This window comes from Acanthopagrus latus, chromosome 18 (genome assembly GCF_904848185.1).
Source record: "Acanthopagrus latus isolate v.2019 chromosome 18, fAcaLat1.1, whole genome shotgun sequence".
Classification (NCBI taxonomy): domain Eukaryota; kingdom Metazoa; phylum Chordata; class Actinopteri; order Spariformes; family Sparidae; genus Acanthopagrus; species Acanthopagrus latus.
Window position 1 is genome coordinate 5,810,463 of NC_051056.1, and position 20,189 is coordinate 5,830,651.

Here is a 20,189-nt window from a genome sequence, read left to right on the forward strand (position 1 = left end):
ATCATGTCGTTACCTCATCCAGCAAACACAGGTGGTTGTTTTGGGGGTAGAGTAAAAGAAAACAAACCAAAGTCAATAAAAATGTTGCTTAATTGCATGAGAATTAAAATAAATGACCTAAAATACCAAAAGAAAAGTCACAACCATCATCATCATCATCATCATCATCATCATCATGTTTTGTTGCTTCATTTTTGCCATAAATGACATACAATGGTCAAATGCACACACAGCAAAGCTCTATATTTTTCTGCATTTTTTTTTTTTTTTAAAGCAGCCACACATTTAGCAACAAGTCTCTGTACGATCCAGGCCTGAATGTGCAAGCATCAGTGATGCTACAGCCGGTAAAGGGGGCTCTTATTTCAACTCTTCATATACTGCCCCATAGCTTAATCAATAATACATCCTAAGTGCTCTATCATAGGCAACTGGACTGGTTTCAGTTTCTTGCTTCAGTTTCTTGAGGCGCCTTCAATAAACTGACACCAGTTCAGTTGCCTACAATATAGCACAGCCATGACCTGGATGGCTGAGTGGTTGAGAAGCTTCATCAACATCATACATCATTATTAGTGGAGTGAAACATGCAATATTTGGATTTAAATATGGAAATATTCAAGTTAAGTATACAGGAAACTTAAAACTGTACATAAGTACTAATAGCACTAATAAATGTGCAACATTCCACTACTGTCTTTGAGACACATTACACATTTCACTCGCTGGGTTAAAAACAGTGAAAGAATAGAATCACTTCATTGAAAAGGGGAAAAAAAGGGAAAATGGAAAAGGCATTGGAAACTTAAACTGAATAGGAATAATGATCCATATGATAAATGTGGCAAAAAAACAAAAAAAACAAAAAAAAATCATAAAAGTAGTAAAAAACGCTTTGAGAGGAAGGTTTGGACAAACTAAAAAGCAACAGACACTCATACACACTGTTGTGGGCTGAGTAAGATTTATGTCAGAGATGCTGCGTTGGATTGCATCATATCATAAAGGTGTTGCTTCTACTGTGCCCACCTCCGCTCACCACCCTGCTGCACCCTGAGTGGATGGCAAGGCACTGGCAAATACCAAGCGATGACAGCGCTCTTTGCAGCCGCACCACACCGCACCATGTTGCATAACACAGAAGACGAGGCAGCACGTTTTAGGATCAGTCACATGTGAGCAGTATCGAGAGCAGATGTAGTTAGCGGGCAGAGACACCAAGCTCCGGCATGTGGCTCACTTTGGGTGTGGTGGTGGCTGCATCGAGTGCGGCTGCTCTTGAAGGGGGCATCTCAACCATCAATTGGACTAAGCCTTTTCATTCCCCCCAGAGATGAGTCCGATCCAAACCGCCTGTGGTCGGGTGGTGAGATGGGGCTCCCCACCAGGACGTAGGCGAGTGGTGAGGTTTCTCTTTGGGGCCGCCTGCCTAAAAATAAAAGATCAAGGAGCCTCAACCAGACATGTTGGTCTGGTTAGACTCACAGAGCAGAAAGAAATGGGCTTAAAACACTTTAAAGGGTGTTGCTCATGCATTAGTCTGATGACCTAATGGATTTGAAATAAATGAGGTGACTTTTCCAGTACTGTACATAGCAACAAGGTAGCAAAATAAACGGCCATATTACACATTTTACAGCCATTTTACATACAAACTATAATGACACTGCACTTTATGGATGTAGTTTTTAATTTTTTCCGATGTAATCAAAACATTTTGGACACACTTGTGGAAAGCCCTTCTGTGATTGGGCTGAGGGTCTTTTAAGAACTGGCACTGCATGGAGAGGTGCTGACAGCCTCTGTGGTGTGCTACTGATGGAGAGTGTCATATTCATAGTCAAGCCTTGGTTACTTAATAGCTCGACTGACTAGCTTCTATTTCCAAGCAGCAGCTACTGTTGTCAGCCAAGCTTGCTACTGTTCACACGCTGATTCCCACTAATGTGAAGTTTCTGCCATGGTTTTCAACACCCAGTGAGTCTAAGGACAGCTAGCGTTAGCCGTCTCTCATGTGAGAATCAGTACTTACACTGCATAGAGCTGGATGTAATGACTTAAAATATGTATGTATGTTTGGGACAGTGACTGAAAATATTGAACTGTAGATGGAAATTAGCTCAGTTCTGTAAACTCTGAGATGACTGTTTGTTGTAAATGGTTACAGATATAATAAACTGAAGTCAGCGAGGGAATCTAACTAACTACATGTACTTAAGTACAGTTTTGAAGTAGCTGTACTTTACTTGAGCATCTCCATTTTCTGCTTCATCATCTTTCACACCACTAAAAAAGTTGTAGTTTTTTTAAAGACGTTTATTCAATAACTTAAGTAACTTTGCAGATTACCTGCTGCTAACCAATGTAACAATGTAACTATTTTTTCTTATTTTATCAGTAATCAGATAGCCACTAAAAGAACAAAACAAATAATTTATTCTGAAAATCAGAAAAAAATGATCAATATCAGATCTAATAATCAACCAGGCCAATGATAAGTCAACCCGTAGTGTACTTGTAAATATATGTATAATATACTTTCACCTTCACCAAAGAAATACTTTTACACAATATCTTTAATAAGTGCTAAATTTACCAACCACCGTCTCTGAAGTTGTACCAAGAACAGTAGTGTGCATGCACAACAACAGGATTTCATTTAGTTGAACCAGAGCATAGAAAAGCATAGACAGCCTCGGGCTTTCTTTTGCATTGCTCCAGGTACTGTGTGAATGTCAGCAATTGTATAGGATTTTTGTTTTGTAAAGTTTAAATTCCTTCTATTCACACACATTATTCATGACAAATAAAGACATTTTCATCACATATCATATTTCAGAAACTCTCTTCCGTTCTTATATACTGCCATTTAAAAACTGGGCAAAGATACAGTTGTTAAATTATTTTAATAAAGGTGATTGGACACTCTCCTCAAACACAAACAGTGACTTTCTTTGGAAAAAAAAAAGACAGAAGGACATTCATGTGTAGCAGTGTGCATTTATAAAAGAGTGGTACGGTGAATTATTAATACACAGATGATGTAGATATGTGATTTGTCACATAAATTATTTGTGATATATATTAATTTTCATCCATAATAATGAATAAATCATATTGATGGACATAAATGCAAAGCTATGCCAACAGCCACAGAATACTATAGAAGATTAATATATATAGATTACCATCCATTATATCAAATGCTAATCAGCAAGAGTAGTTTATGAAATCATAAAATAACTCTGCATCTGTTTCAATTGTCTATAATAATGAAAGCTAATTTATGGAAGATATCTGTTTGCAAAATAAAATTATGACTTAGCATATTTAGCACAGCACAAAAAAAAAGTCACATTGTTTCTGGTAAGTTGTTCTGCTTTCACCAACAGTGTTGTTAAAACCACAAAAACACATTCCATCTTCCAGTCTTCACCTATCTTCATTGTACTGGAGTAAATGCGGGGACAGTTATCTCAAACCTTCACAAATAAAGCCAAAACTATCAGTGAAATACCATGAGCGCAATGTACATGAATAGTAGAAGTATCTTTGATTGTAATTGTAAACTGACCCTTTAACAGTCTCAGAGAATAAGGCTGACAGCATACTGTGATGTTGCTGATGTCTACAAATCTCTTATAAGACAACGTGTACGTCCGTGTCAAAACGATGGTTGTGTTCATAAACTACAGAGTTTGTTCAGAGTCAGTTCACTGCTAGTGTAAGACTTTTCATTACACTTCAAACAAATAAAGAACAGCATCAGACTCAAACACTGTAGATGTACATTAGAAAACGCGGTCAGAAGCCTTGCACCATCTGTTTAAAGTATCGTGTTCTTAATTTTCACAGATCCAGTTCTGTTCAGCGAAACAGCCGTCGTCGTTCCATTCTCCCACTCCTGCTGCTCTGTGCAGGATTTCTCCACAGTCCTGGTTCCCATTGAAGCTGTTGGGCTGCCCGGGCTGCCAGTATCTGATGTACAAGATAACAGAGAAGGAGACAATTTACTCCTTTCTCTCTCAGAGGCATTTTGCAGTGCCCACTTTTTGTTTCTTAACTGCCCCCGACCTGCTGTTCCTGACCCAAACTCATTTGCATAGAGATAGTACTATCTGGAGTTTTAATGCAATCATCGGATTTTCTTAAACCGCCCCCACTGCCGCCTCTGCATGTTTTGAAACGTATTCACACAGGATAATACATTTTGCTGAAATCAATGTCTCTGCGGATGCAGATGTGTAATGTCTCAGTATGAGAGTACATCACCTCCTGATTCAGCATGCCAAGTCTTTGAGCTAAATGTGCTGTAGCTTGTGGTTAAAATGCATTCAAAAGCCTTCCTCCACATTTTCTACTGGCGCGGATCAAGACCAAAACAAAACTGGCAGAAATTTAGTTCAGTTCACAAAAGGTTATTATGAAGTGACTGTCAAGGCCAAGGTTTAAATCACAGATAAATCCTGATATTAATTGCGTAACAGTTGAAGTTATTAAAGAAATTCAATAAAAGGATAAAAACAGTGACATTTAAAAAACATATATATATTTTAGAGTTGTAGAGTTCCTTAAAACAATTTATGAAATGAAGAATGAAGGAACATGTCCAGTGGTGCTAGATGTAATGACTCACTCACTGGCAGTTAACACTTACGATGTGGTGACGGGGGTCCCATCCACCCACATCCACGTCCCCTCTGTGAGACTGTCAGTCAGACCAATCCAGGCATTTTGACCTGATTTCAACATGCCCTTGACAAATGCCTGTTGGCGCAGCACACAGAGAAGAGAAGACTAATGAGAACATACGTAAAAAAGTTTCAGTCAAACTTTTTTACTGCCGTCCTCCCATAGCTCAGACTTCAGACAGTTACGAAATCTGAGTTTTTCATAGGCAGATAACTATGAAAAACAGCGGTCGACCCCCTTTTTTCATGTCGTACTACTTTTGCAATTTGCAACTTGTGCAGATCTACTGTCGTTCAGCCCTCCCTCGGACATTGTACTTCAGCTTTTTCCTGCATCTCACAGTGACGCCACTCTGAAACCCGTTACGGCAATCATTCACTCTGCGTTTCAAGCGCGCTGCTAAGCTGCTCCGTTAATTCCTGAGGTGTTTTTGATCTGAGTTGTACTGGTCTGTTTCTTTCTCTCCCACCTGTTCATCCAGGCTGTCTATGACGACAAGATCTGCTCCCATGTTGATGCACTCTTGTCTGCTTGAAGTCCAGTTTTTCTGCTGAGCTGAGACAAAGTAACAGCTGATGTCAAACTTCTGCCAGCCTGTCTTACATGCCCTTCCTGCAAGGTGGAAATGAAAACGGAGAGAGACAAATTAATCATCACATAAGAAAACCAAAACAGATTATAAATGTTTACTGAATTAATAAAAACTTGAGAAACATCTCACTTTTTACTTTATCGACGGTCTTCTGTAACTCATCCTTAACTTTCAATAGACTGCCGTAATTTGCCTGTAACTGCTCGTTTTCCTCATGGAGAGTCTCATAACGGGTTTTAAATTGTTCTTTTTCTTTCCACAATGTGTCGTAGCTTCTCTGCAGCTCGTCGTTGTCCCTCGCCAGCAGAGACCAATTTCCCTGTAGTTGACGAAAAAGAGTGTGTAACTCATCTTTTTCTCTCTGCAGGGTACTGTATCTGGCCTGTAATTGGTCTCTACTTTTTGTCAGATTATTGTGATTGGTCTGTAAATCCTCAAGGTTCCTCTGTATGTCGTTACAGCTTGTCTTTAACTGATCGCTCCCTTGCTTTAAAGTGTCATAAATTGCCTTTAACAGGTCCTTCTCTGTTGTCACATTGTTGAGACTGGCACTGAACTGATCTCTCTCAGTGGTCAAAGAGTTGTAACTTTGCTGCAGCTGGTCTCTCTCTGTAGTCAGGTTAGTCAGTCGGGCCTCCAACTGTTCCCTCTCTGCAGCGAAAGCCTCATAGCCGCTCTGCAGCTGATCTGCTTGAGCGATGAAGCTGGCCTGCGTTGGGTTGTGTTGACGACTGATCGTGTCATCTGTGAAATGCAGAAGAAACACAAATATTTGTTCAGATTATTGGATTTTTTAAAAATTGATATTATCTTTTCTCTCCTTTATGTCTGATGTATCTACGATCTTAGCTACAGCTGGTTTCTCAGACATGAAAGGGCAAACAAATCACTTACAGTGGATGATCTGTCCAATGTTACCTGCCAACAGGGCAGTGCACAGTAATCCAAGACACACTGTTTGACATTTGGACGGCTGCTTTCTTCTCCGAAGATCCTCTAAATTAAAATTCAGAAAACAGCATGTTAGTAAATTTCTTTTCTTTTTTTTTCTTATCCATGTTGTTTCCTGTAATGTAAAGCCAATGTTAGCAACAGGTGTTTTTCCTGTGTCTTGTTCTTATAACTTGATGCTTATTTGTCTGACTCTTTTAGCTGTACTTGCTGTCTATCTAATCTAATCTGATGTGCTCTAAATGATTTAGTTGAACTGTTTATACAGAGCGTCACAAAGAAAATATCTAATTTTTTTTTTCTTTAAAATTGAAGTTTACCAGCAGGTAATACATGAATTACATTTTTTGAAAGTTGTATTTATTGATCATAATACTCTGTTCAGGTTGATACTGTACCTCTGTTAATGAGGCCTTTCACAGTGAGGTTACGACTTCCACTGAAGTCGTCATCGATTTCCATAGCTTCCATTCTGTCAATGGTTTCAGTGTTTTCCTGTTTAGAGACATGTGTAGAAGTAAAGCCACAAGTATATTGTCAAGTGATTGACATAAAAAGACAATTCTTAATGTTTTACATGTAATATGTATTTATAACTGTGTGCTTAAATCTAGTAAGATGTGGCATTTTTAATAAAAATCCAGCTCAATTACTATAGATATTGCTGGTAAAAACTGTGTTATCACTCTTGTGGTTTGCTTTTTGAGTGTGTAATCCAAGTACATCAATTTTAATGAGATCGTTTAATATTATGAAATTCATACTCATTAAAAGAAGACTTTAAATAGAATTGGAATGAAAGTAAATAAGAGTGAGTTGAGTCTGCAGAACACGTACATACACAATACTTACAAACATACTTTGAACTGGAAATAGTACTCTAGTCATGCACTCACCTTGGATGTGAGAAGGTCCAAAGACGTTGGTATCAGTAGGACTGTTTTCTTTGCTGCCACTGATTTATGCAAAAAATGAAGGTGTTTTTAAGTGCTGTGTTATTTATTGTGGAAGGCAGGATGTTCATGTTGCTTATACCAGCAGATGTTTGACCAAACCTCACCTCTGATTGGTCTGAAAAAAAAAAAAAAAAAAAAAAAAAAAAAAAATGCTAATTTTCGGCCAAAAGTATTCAAGGAAACAAAGTGAACTTCCCTGAAATGTATTGATTCCAGCAACAGGGTACTCTCAGGCTCCAGACTTTCATCCTCTGTGGTTTCTGTTCCCCTTTTCCCACACTACAACTTCCCACTAAGGGTGAACCGAAGTTCCCATATGAGTGACAGATGCAAGGGTAGTCATAATTCAAATTTAGTAGTGTACAAGAAAAAATTAACTTAGTACTGTCAAACACTGCTTCAAGCACAAGGGCGTTAATGTCCTCAGACCCTATTTTTTTAGGATAAAATCAACTGAATTATAAAATTAGGAAGGTCACTCAGTCTGACCCACTTTCAGAATGTATTAATAATATTTGGTACAAAGACAAATATCTACTGTTCAACTTGCCTTTAGATTTGGTGTAGCTATCCATCCACCTCTTGAAGCTAAAGTAAGGCACAGCTAAATTTGTACACCAGTACAGACCCTAAAACATGAGCCTTCCCTAACCATAACCAAATGTTTTTTGTCCATCATACACACAATGTTGTTACAACATGAAGTGTATAGTAATATAAAGGTTCACCACATTTTTTTTTAAATGTATATAACATTTATTCTAGATTGTCTTTAACTCAGTAGAGCAGTGTTTGAATCCTGTGTGAAGCCAACAGTTAGTTGTGATTGTTTGAAAAGAACATTAAGTAGCTCTCCCACCTTAAAACTGATCAAGGCCTTACTGAAATTAACTGCGTCAACGCACAATAACATAATACACTGCTACTACTAATACACTACCCCTGACTGCAGAAAAAACTGTCTGATTTTTTTTTTTTATCAAATCTACTTTTTGTCGCAGCTAACTTTGGTCTTGACCTGTTGATAAAGATGGACATACAGTATATACACACTTTCTTCCTATACATTATATTTTTTATTGTTCACTTTAATCTCTCAATGAGGAGCTTTTTTGATCCTAATATGAAGAGCTGAACCCTGTGCATCTAGTCATCCACCAGTGTCTGTTCAGCGTGGCTTGACCGGTACTACACCAGTCTCTCATCCACAGAATCGGCCAACTGTGTTTCCTGGAGCTGGTTGCAACTTGTGATCACCTCTATGCTTCTGGGTATTGAGCCTCAGCTGTTGTATCATCAGTCTCTGGTGGAAAAGTGTTTGCCCACTCGGTGCATGCACACCCATTTTATTATTCATCTTTTTTGAAAATAAAAACCAAACCTTTCAGAATTCCCATTTGCTGCATATTTGTTTTATTTACAGTGCAGTATCGAAAGCACAGACATTTCTGCTAAAGCCTTCCTGAGTGTGCAGGCTTGATATCAGAATAAGCCTGGCAAAGCATAAAGGTCATTTTTCTTGGCAACAGAAGCCCATTTTAGGAACGACAGCATGCCAAAATGTGTCGCAGAGACAAATTTATCTAAGCGTCAAAGTGTGATCTAAACTACATCACTTTGATCTACTATGAGATCGGCATGATGACCACAAATATAGATTACTTTTACTTTTTAAAAAATCAGATATATTCACAAATAACTGAAAACACCAAATGTAATGAGCATGTAGTTTTGAAAAAAATAAAAAAAACATGTATACATTTATTTTGTTTTATATTATTCAACATATTGATTAACCACAGAGATGGCAAATTTCAAACATATTTTAAGAAAAACAGTGCGTGTTAGATGATGACAGCAAAATTTGATTTTTTACAGCTTTACAGTTTATATTTCATCACACCAGAAAATTATCATCACCTAAATAGTACATTTGTGAAATAATAATCTATTCTACATCACAAATAATTTGTCTAAAATCATGAAAGCTAATATCTGGGCGGCTGTGGCTCAGGGGTGGAGTCAACGTCTTGTTATCACAAGGTTGTTGGTTCCCTGGCCTGCATGTCGAAGTGTCCTTGGGCAAGATACTGAACCCCAAACTGCTCCTGATGTGCTAGTTGGCATGGCAGCCACTACCATCAGTGTATAAATGTATATGAATTACTGTAAGTCACTTGGACAAAAGTGTCTAATAAATGCCCTAAAATGAAAAAAAATATATAAAGATAGGACTGTTTGAAAGCTAAACAAAAATGTGATGATTTAAATGGAAATATCGAGCAGTTAGAGCCACATAGCAGCTCTGCAGTTAATCCACTCAGGTGTTGTGAGACAAAACGGACGATAAACTTTTCTGTGGAATGCAAAAAGAATAACTACAGTATTACTCTCTTAGATTATTGGAAAAATGACTAACTACATGTCATATAATTATCTACAACATGTGCTGAAGCTGCTAAACAGTATTCATATTTTTACTGAAGACAACAAAATCCCTTACAGTAAAAGAGCTGTCCGATGTCACCAGCCAGCAGGACAGTGCACAGTAATCCAAGACACACAGATTTTCACCTTGATTAGGAATATCACGCCACTTCTTTAGAACCCCCCCCCCCCAAAAAAAAAAACTTTTGTTTTTTCAAAGACAAACAAAACATTAGCACAAATACACTTTTTAAAAGTTTCAGGATTATTTTTTAAAAAATCAGGTTTTCCAAAATGGTAGTTTCCAAAGACACGTGGATTGAGCTTTTTTTAAGTAGAAAAAAAATTATATTCTACCTTTAGTGGTGAAACTTCCCATTGTGACATTCTAATGTATATGTATGTTGATATCGACTTCCATTGTATCCATTCTGATGATGATCACTGTTTTTCTGGTTTAGAGGAAAATGTAGACATATGTTATAGATATTGATCTTTGTAAAGCCACAAATAGACTATTAAGTCTTAGACATAAAAGGTTACTCCTTTTTCCAAACTTATGAAAATAGTACTAATAAATGTGATCCAATGAAATCTCCATACTTGTACACTAAACCACATTATAAGTAAGATGTGGCATTTACTTTAAAATCCTGCACAATTAATACAAACACTGGTAACACAAAGATGCCTTTAAATAATTTGCAAATACTGAGCCAAAACCTTTGACCTCATTTGTGGTTTACATTTAGAGTGCGTATTCCAAGTACCATTTCATTGTACGAAAACAATAATCTATACAATCTCTTTAAATAAAACTGGAGCTGAAGTGCATTAGAGTAAGGTGAATTAGTCTCTAAAGATCACCAACCTTGGTCTTGAGACGGTACAAAGTCAGCATCAGACAACTGCTTTGACAATAAGAAGCTGCCACTGATTGATGGAAAAATGAATGTAGACTTCAGTGCTGTGTTATTTATTGTGCAGAAAACAGGATGTTCCAGTTGCTTATGTCATCAGTTGTTTGACTTACATTTGCCTCTAATTGGTGTGGAAAACGTCTTTAGAAACATTTAGTTGAGATGTCAGGGAATTATCAGCCCGTATCATTCTGAATCAAACTGGAGTTGACAAGCCAAGTTTTCCTTGTCACGGAGAGGTGGTTCGCTCTCAGGCTACTGACCTCCATCCTCTGTGGTTTCCGTTCTCATTGACCACACCTTAACCATCCTGCTGAGTTCAAATGAGTGACAGTGTTATATAGTTGAGGAGTCAGTTATTTTTGCTAAACTAAAAAAATGCAAACTCAGCAGTGTTCAGTCAGCTTCAAGCACATTTACTATCCGGGGTATTAATGACCTACTGTATGACCTTATTTGGAAGAGTTGATATTTTTTGGGATGAAATAAATTGTGTTCTTGTATTATTGATCAGGAAAGGTCACTGAGTCTGACCATCAAAGCAAACTTTTGGTCTGGAGCCAAATACCTACCGCCAAAGTTGCCTTTAGATTTGGTGCCGATGTTCATCCTCCTTTCTAAGTTCTGCTTTTAGCTAAGTTCTTATGTACACTGTAGGTGTGGGCTCAGGCAATTCTTACCCAATTTACACAACAATTCACTCTGTGGTTAAATTTAAGCTTCTTGGTACCTTGTCCGGTAGATTAATTCAAAGTGTTTCTGCAAAGTTGGAAGAATGATAGCGCAACAGAAATTATGTCACGCAACATCATACAAATGAAGTCTACATAATTACATGCGTGTGGTAATACCCGCGTCAGCCGTCTCGATGATGACATTGGGATTAATCTGTGCTCCACTTGATTGTGTAAAGATTAACTCACGTTTCTAAACAGGGGCTTTGTTTGTAAGAGCGTTATCTGTAACTGATGCCATTCACATGCCCCGTTTGTTGCTGAATGGTGTGAAATGGATTAAAGCTAAAGTACCCATGCAGACAAGTGATTTAGCCTGGCAGTGGTGCAAGATTTAAAGACACGCCAGACTGGAGGTGATGCTGATGGGCATTCCTGGTTGTCTGTTTATACGGGTCAACTCACATTTATCTGTTTGATTGAGGACACAGATTTCTGTAGACTGTTTTTATCAAACCCTGATTAGAATAATATGTAAATATGCAGTTTGATGGGGCGTGAAGGAAAAGATGGAGAATAGACAACTAATTTTATGCAGACATTTTTTTTTTTGGAGTAATTTTTATAATCACAAATTTTTTTTGTGAGAATCTGATGATACCAAAGACATTCAAGACACTTTAGGATGTCTTGCTGGCAGATTTGCTTCTATTACATATCAGAATGAATCACAGATTTTATATTCACTATTTTATTTATAAGAGGTAGATATCAGTCACTTGCTGTCTTGATCCGCCAGGCTCTAACGTTTCTCCTGACAGCAGGAAGGAACTCAGACTGTAACTGAGCTCAGCCACATAGAAAGCGGCAAAAATTCAGCTGACAGAAAACACAAGTCTATTTTAGTGGTTGGACTGAATCTCCTCTAATCACCTGCAGGACTCCTGAATGAATAATGAATAGCATCTTGTCAGTAACATAATATCACAAAACCAGCCCATGCTGACTATCCGCAAAAAAGCCGGTGGTAGAAAACATCTATAAATCAGATGATGTTTTTTGCTTTTAATGCAGCAGTTTTCTGAGCTTATTGACCGTTGTCATGCAGCAGGACACATCCCCCATCGAAGCTAAAGGGAGGCTGTGAAGTTGCTGAGTGTCTGATGGATGTAAGAGGAAATGACTGTGGCTGAGAGATGCCATCCTTCAGCCTGTCACAGCCTGCACTGCCCATATCAATTAGCCTCGATAACTCATGAGCTCATCTGAAACAGCCATTCCAGGAGAGGACTTATCGACATCTCAGGATCTGCTTTCTCTACAATAACAACACGGTGATGTGTGTTACTTACTGAAAAGATACACAGATGTTGATATGGCCAAAATTCAGATCATAATAATCCCCCAAAATGACTTTTGTTTTTTTAATTGATTATTCGGTTTTGGTTCTTGAGAAAGTTTAAGAGAACATTGTGATTGTACTGTGATAAAACAGTGTTTATCGGATAATATTGTGTACATGCTGCAGATCACATTTTCTTAAATTCTAACTCATTTTGATTTTTTGCAGATAATTACTGCATTACTTTCACTTTGACGCAATGACGCCTGTTTTGGGACATTGCATAATTCTTACTCGACAACAAGGGATGTCACATCAGGATTCATGGAGTGATGATGAGATCCAGTCAGTTCTACATAAAATGAATTTCTTTAATACGGAATCCAATTTACAGGTGTTATTTAAATCATTCACCAAATTAATGTGGCATTTAATCTCCCCTCTTCCACTGCATTCACCTCAACACAGCTATTTTGTTATACCTAACGTTGCTAACACTAGCTAGCTAATGCTAAGGATGAAAACGTTAAAGTTGTTAATGCTAGCTAACATTAACATGCCTAACGTTTGCAAAAGTCCCTGTAAGATTTAAACAGCTCATCTGATGAATATTTTTTGGAACAAACGCAAAACTTACTGTTAGATCATCATGACGTTTCCCTAAAGGGGCTCTATGTAATGATGTGTAGGGATTTACATGAATTAACTACTTTTTTTTAGTGGCCATTTCTTAGCGATATGTGATATGACGTGAAATGCGAGACCTTCCCCATCACTCTCGGTTGGCTGTTAAACTTATGTGCAATTTGCCGACGGTGTTTAATGCTGCTGGACTGTGGATTTCTTTGTGAAGGACTCGGGCTGTATTTTTTGCTACAGTCCAATGTATGTGATTTTATAAATGTTCTTGAGTGCCTTGTCTCTGTGCCTCTCTCTCTATGCTCTGCTAACAGAGCTCTACAGTACTTGATGTGAGTTTAGAGATGGAGTCTGCTAACATAACTAACAACTGGCTTGCAGTATGAAACAGAAGTTCCACAGAGCCCCTTTAAACCATCAGACCATCAGACTGTTATTCTGATGTGACTGGCTTCTGGTTTTACTTTATTAATCTAAGTAATAAACAAGGAGAAACCTTTTTTGGAAAATGACTTGAAGGAAGGATGCATGAATTCCTTCGTCATAAAAAAAAAAACTTTGTACACTGACTGCTCATTAATCAACAGTGTGTAAGACGTGTCTCGGTGCAAAAACAAAACAGTAATCAATGCAAGAATTTAAGTGTGTCCATCATCTTGATTACTTATTTAGTAACCATATTCGTGTTTTCATTGCTGTAGCTGATTATCTATGTGGGGCTCCAATTAATGTTACCTCAGCAGCAACTGCTCATCCAAGTTCAGTAGAAACAAACAGAATAAAAACTTTGTACTCACATACTTTCTGGTGATAATTTCAAATATCCTCACTATAGTAATGACAGAAAGCTATGTTTTTAATTCAAACACTCCTACCTGTAGCCTTGACTGGGCTCTGACAAATAGATTAGATTGACTCTTTAGTTGAGTCGACTATTGCAGAAGACGATGGCGCGATGAGACGACATTCTTACAAGAGTGCCAGTCAAACCTCAATGCAAAGGAGAAAACATGAAATAGGGAATTTAAATTGTTATATGTATTACTTTCTTCTTTTTCTCTCATTTCTCCATCAAGATCTGATGTTTTATCTCTTCAGTGGAGCGTCAGTCGCCCTTTAAGTCACTTGCTTCATGTAAGGCATGAAGTACTCACCGATCCTGTTTTAATTGCATTTAATCACATTTCTCCAGATTGACACACCACATTTCAACATGAGCCGAGCATTAAAATTGTTGGAGATACATAGAGTTCCCCCTGCTGCTGGTGGTGATGGAGCAGAGTAGGCAGGTAGAAGATGTTCAAACATCTGGATCATCCTGAGGAATGAGGTGGTGAAATGGGGGGGATGGCTGGGTGGCATGGTGGGAGGGTTGTGGAATCGCAGGTCTGACAGAAACGCAGAAGAAGAGCCGATGAGGACTGAGTGGCTCGAGGAACGCGGTCAAAAAGCTATTTGAGCAGACGTGGTGATGTCAGAGATCAGTGAGAGGGATTTTGACAGTGTAGTGAGAGTAGACTGAAGAGGAAAAAACTGAATTTTCACCAAAGCTTCAAGTCGCCCGAGTGACCAGATGCTTCCTTCTTTGAGGAGGAGCAAGACATACAGATATTTTCAGTGTGTTGCTCTTGACAGAATAATTATTAAAAATTGTGTTAATTAAGCTTTAGGGGAATGTCTGGCAAAATTGTATTGCCACCCCTAGCCTCAGATCTAAATCTACCTTTGTGCCCCTTGTATAGGCTTATATTTGAGTGTAGAATGAGCTCATTGACAACCCTTGTGGCCAATAAGGAAAAAACTGTCACAAGTTCATTGAAGAAAATAAAACATTTCCATAACAGCTGTCTCTTGCTGCAAAAGATCTTTCCTTGAATGGTACCTGCACAATTCTAACACATTTACCCTTTATCATAAAATCTGGATCAGAAATTGATGTTCAGGCTCTGACTTGCAGGTGAAGTTACACATATCAGAACATATTTAAGGCTTTTTTGTGTATACCACATTAGCCCATGACTTAAGATGCTAATCGCTCCAATGCCACCCTCCCCCAACAGGCTCTGCCTCTGTTTTAGTTATAACCTTGAGATGAGAGTGTATGGCTCCCAGAGGGGGCACCTGAGGAATGGTCGTTATCATTTTTGGCAGTCCTCCCATGTAAACCTAAAGGCCGTCCTCCATATTCATCAGGGATGATTATGTGTTGACCTCCGTCTGTTAATCCTGAGCTGATTAATGCCCAGCAGGCAGGCGTGCAAACCTGACACTGCCGCCAATTAAGGAGTCTCCGAGGTGAGAGAGACAGTGCAAGGGTGAGTACTAAAAGAGGTCCTATCTACAATTATGGCCTCAGTATTAATTTATGGTCATGATAATGGTGATGCTTATGTTATTGTGTAATTAACATAAACATGTGTTTACAAGACCCAACAAGAGTCAGGTGCAGAGCCAGACATAGAGGAATAAACACCTGGAGTCACATCGGATTCTGCTCCGATCTGGAGCTGTTTACTGACAGGAACAGAGCTCAGACATGACTTTTTAACTCTGAATGAAAACTTTGGGTGAAAAGAGGGCTCATCTTCATTTCCCTAATCAACCTGACCACAGCAGTGGTAGGTAGAGGCGACCTCCATTTACAGGTGTTTAGCTATGTAATGCTGAGTCCTGAATGGAAATGCAGGCAAATGTACTCTACCTCAAGAATGTGACTTTACAGAAAAGAGATGAGAAAAGTGCTGAATTCTGTGAGAGTTGTGAGACCTCATTCGATAAAAATAAGGTAATAACGCTCAGCTAAAAAATATTCAAAGATGTAATTAAAAGTGAGTGCTAAGTGGAGCGTGTTTTTTTTTTTTTTTATCAGAAAAGTATAGAAATAACATAATATGCTGTTACAAAATCAAGAAAAGGCCAAAGAAAGTTTTTTTTTTTTTTTTTTTTATAGAGGGAATAGACAAAAGAAAATCCTGAGCGCTGCCAGCTCTCAGGGACTGAGAGTGGGACTGATGACACAGATCCCACAGTCTTCATGCCACACATGCCTCCCCTCATGCCAACTTTTTGTCTTCAAGTTTAGACAAAAACAGACTCTGTTAAGGCAGCACTTTCCATGGATTCCATGGATCATTACAGTTCAAACATACATCCCATTTTTCCTCAACATGCCACGCTGTGATTTCATTCCTCATTTTAAAAGCCTTTCACTCTTCACACTGATCACAGAGCGTCAAGTCTGCGTCAGGTGCGAAGGAAAAGCGTGAGACGTGACGTTCTTAGAAGCAGTGTGATTGTAGCTACAGTGATAGAGAACGATTAAAGCATGAGTTCCAATAGAGAACCAGAGGGAAAAAAAACATGGGGAAGTGGTGGTTTAGACAGATGTGTTACTGGTCAGAACAGCTGGATCAATTCTCTGCTGTTTAGACTGACCACATTAATAAGACCACCAACACCCTGTGGGCTCTAAAGATCCAATTTGAGAGGTGGGGAGCCAAAGGGAATCTATAGCGGAGAGTTACGGCAGCAGGGAGGGATCACTATGTATCAAATTAACTGCACCGTAATTCATGCACAATCCTGCTGCATTATTAAAGCCTCAGCGCTGCTTTTTCATGACAGGATCAATTATGGGTATGTTTTCTCTTCCAGGCAGTAATTAGTGGTGTAACCATGGAAAGTACAATTTAAAAGTGTTATCTGTACATTGTAAATGTTCATCAGACTGTCACGCAGAACACAAGTACAGGTTGGTTTACCACCAGTGATAGAAAAAAGTAAAGTAAACTCCTTTCTACAGCCCTATAATACATGTGAAGCAGATGTGAAGCTATTATACACTGACTGCTTCTGCCAGTACCAGGCTGAAAAAAAGATGATTTTATTAAAAATTAGGTTTGTTTATACATGTTCGTTTATAAAGGGAAAAAAAAGGTATGTAGTGTGTGGTTACAGTTTATTATGCTGAGGGCATGAGTCAATGTACAGCGAGTTGGCGAGTAGATGATTGTTAAAGGCCTTGACACACCAGACTGATGGCTGGCCATCCACCAACGTCTTGGATGTTGATGAGCATCTGTGGCCCCAGATTTCGCAGTGTGTGCCACACGTGTCCGTGGATTTTTGGCCAACCGAGCACAATGAATCTGCTTCCAAGGCTATGTGTGAGAGAAATAACTCAGCTGTTCAGCAAAGCGAATCAGTGCAGGAGAAAAGAAACAGAAAAAACAGTCGCCATAGTGTTCATGATTGCAGCCATAGTTTATAAAGGTGACTCCTCATTTGTTTTAACAAGGTTAAGGTTAGGACCGAAATGCATAAACACTTAGAGGTAGACAGGATTCAGGAACGAAGGACAAGCTTAATTAAACAAAACCTTAATGATACAAAAAAACAACCAAAAATGAGTCAAAAAGACAAAGTAGCAAAAAAAAGAGCTTAAATAAAGTGCAAACAAAAGCAAAGTACAAATCAATGAAAACACAAGAAACTAGAATAACACTGGAGGAAGCTTGGCTGAAACATGGTGGATCAACAGAACAACAAGAGGGAGCACACTGGAAGGAGGGAAATCACACAAATGACACATGAGGGCATAATTTCAAAATAAAATAAGACATAACAGGAAACAAAACAAACAAACAAACAAAAAACAGGATCATGACAATACTGGCACTGGTCTTCTGGGTTTCCTTATGTGTGTTCCCTATGAATGCTGTCGTCTATGAATTATGTTCACACCAGTCTACCATCGTCACCTTTGTTTTTTAATTTTTTTTTTTTTAAATATTGGTTTGGTGTTTCTGGGCAGATGGCCCAAACCCTAACCCAACTTTATCCTCCATAGTATTTTGTAATATTTTTCAGTTGTTGTGTGGGTTTTTGTTTTGTTGATCCATCATCATTGTTTTTGTTGTGACTTTCTCACTTCTTGTCTTTGTCTTTTTCAGTGAACATCCTGAGTTTCATTTGTTCATTAGCCCTTGTGAGCAGTTTTATATAGCCTGGATAATACACATTGGCTTTATGTCTGAGAAGATTTTAATAGCGGATCTTAACAGCAGACATTTTTACAAGTCACGAGATCCACAGCTGAATATTATCTCATTAATTATGGCTCCATTCAATTAGGGTGTGTTCATGCTGCCTTATAAGACACTGAAATTAATGTTATTAGTTCCGCTGCAAGGAGAAGTCAGAATATCGGCCCTGTAAAGAGCTCATTGTGTTTGGTTTCATGCTTTGTTAAAGGCTTGTTATCTGTTTTGACACAAGAGGAACTACTCTTGACAACGTTAATCCTCTGAATACTAAACTGAGGTAAATGCTTGTGGATTAATGTTAGGAACCATTATCGCTGGTTAGAACTTTACCGAGAGTGATTATATTGAAGTTTTGGTTTTGTTTTGTTTTTTTTGTTTTGTTTTTTTATCCAGAATATGCTGTGCAGTCGCTCACTGTGTGTCTGATGGGATGTGGCTCCCCTCTCCTCCACCGGTGCTGGTGGTAGTGGTGTAAACTCTCCCCTTTATTTTCTTGGTGTGTTCTCTCCTTTGTTATGAAAGTGTTAGGGGTGATGTGTGTTAAGAGATAAACCATCAGTGTGTTAAGTTCATCTGCTAAATAAAATATAAAACCTGTCTAGTAGATCCTGTCTTAAGCTCTCTAAGAAGGGCTGATTCAGCTGTATGCTAATTTTTCAGGCCTTTTTAGTTATTCAGGATGATGTACTGATCCGTATCAAATCAAGTGGTATTTACAGCACTTCATCGTCATTTTGTGTTCAATTAGAGGTGGACTCAAATGGTGTCTTATCTGTCCCAGCTCATCAAAACTGACACTTTGGGTCTGCAGCCAGCGTGACCAAAAATGCAAAGGTGTCTGTATTTGACAAGTTGGTGATGAGACACAAAAATCAACTTTACTTAGTGATAGGACCTTAGAGAATGAGAGGAAAAGTATTTGGATGTCACTTTCCCCCTTTAAATTCATCTGGGCAGCTGAAATACGGCATCATAAATAGTGTATGTGTTTGGTTTTGTAATTACTCTCACTTCCAGAAGGGGGAGACATAAGTTGTGAACTGCAGGCTTTAATAGGCTACTTCAATACTTTTAGTTTAATTACTTGCAGGTTGCCATTATAATAGCTGTGTGCAACAATGAACAGGGAGCTTTCAGCCAGTTAGCTCAGGTAGTCGTGCAGCTAGCGGTCCTGACCAGGGAAGTGTTGGGCTGTGTCCGAACTCACTCACTACTTCCTATGTAGTGCACTACATAGTGAATATGCCATTTTGTAGTGCTGTCCGGATGTCTAGCGGGAAATATTATACCTTATATAGTGCACTCAAAGTGTCCCACAATGCATTGCGAAAAGTAGTGCACAACCGATGGTCACTTACCAAGCAGTATTTACCATCATGCATTACACAATAGTGACGTCATTAACGGCGCCAGAGTATTCTCCAAAAGTGTGTTTTTATTTCTGCTGTTGAGCTATATAGCTAGTTAGCATTTGCACTTTTCGACCAAAATTCTCACCTAGTTTACCTTTAATGAATAGGAGATGTGTAACAATAACAACTACAAGGTTGATGGAGGGATATACAGATACTTATTGAAAATGAATGGTAACAGTCAGTACTGTGATTTGTGATTTGTGCAGGCTGAAATACACTACTGATGCTCTGTCTTATCCTCACGCTCCACCTGGATCCTTCTGACATCAGAAAACAAGCTAATTTCCAAGAACTGACCCTGTTTTAATTGCAGATGGTGTATCATGAGATCCTGTTTGAATTAGAGACATGAAGGTGGGAGGAGGAGCAACGACTTTCATTTGGACCATCTGGATGACGGATTAGACAACGTAGTCCTTTCATTCAACGAGCAGCATTTGAAAAGAAAAAAAATCTTTACTGATTGGAACAAATGCCAGACACAGCAAGAGCGTAAACAACAGACGCTCGAGTCATCCGCTAAAAAGACCCTCGAT

At 38.5% G+C, this 20,189-nt stretch overlaps 1 protein-coding gene across 3 annotated transcripts; it reads right to left on the reverse strand.

Annotated features, from left to right (window-relative positions):
* Positions 1–2,895: 2,895 nt before the first annotated feature.
* LOC119007560 (CD209 antigen-like) lies at positions 2,896–7,233 on the reverse strand. 3 transcript variants are annotated; one of them, XM_037077321.1, is made up of 8 exons: positions 7,132–7,233; positions 6,634–6,730; positions 6,179–6,280; positions 5,793–6,028; positions 5,414–5,603; positions 5,162–5,304; positions 4,658–4,767; positions 2,896–3,978 (listed from the first exon to the last, which is right to left on the reverse strand). In XM_037077321.1, exons 2-8 carry the CDS (start codon positions 6,704–6,706, stop codon positions 3,843–3,845), a joined length of 990 nt encoding a protein of 329 aa, XP_036933216.1. In that variant the 5' UTR covers positions 6,707–6,730; positions 7,132–7,233; the 3' UTR covers positions 2,896–3,842. The 3 variants fall into 3 exon arrangements, with proteins under 3 accessions (XP_036933216.1, XP_036933214.1, XP_036933215.1); XM_037077319.1 differs by having other exon boundaries at positions 5,414–6,028; XM_037077320.1 differs by having other exon boundaries at positions 3,843–3,978; positions 4,641–4,767; positions 5,414–6,028.
* Positions 7,234–20,189: the final 12,956 nt, after the last annotated feature.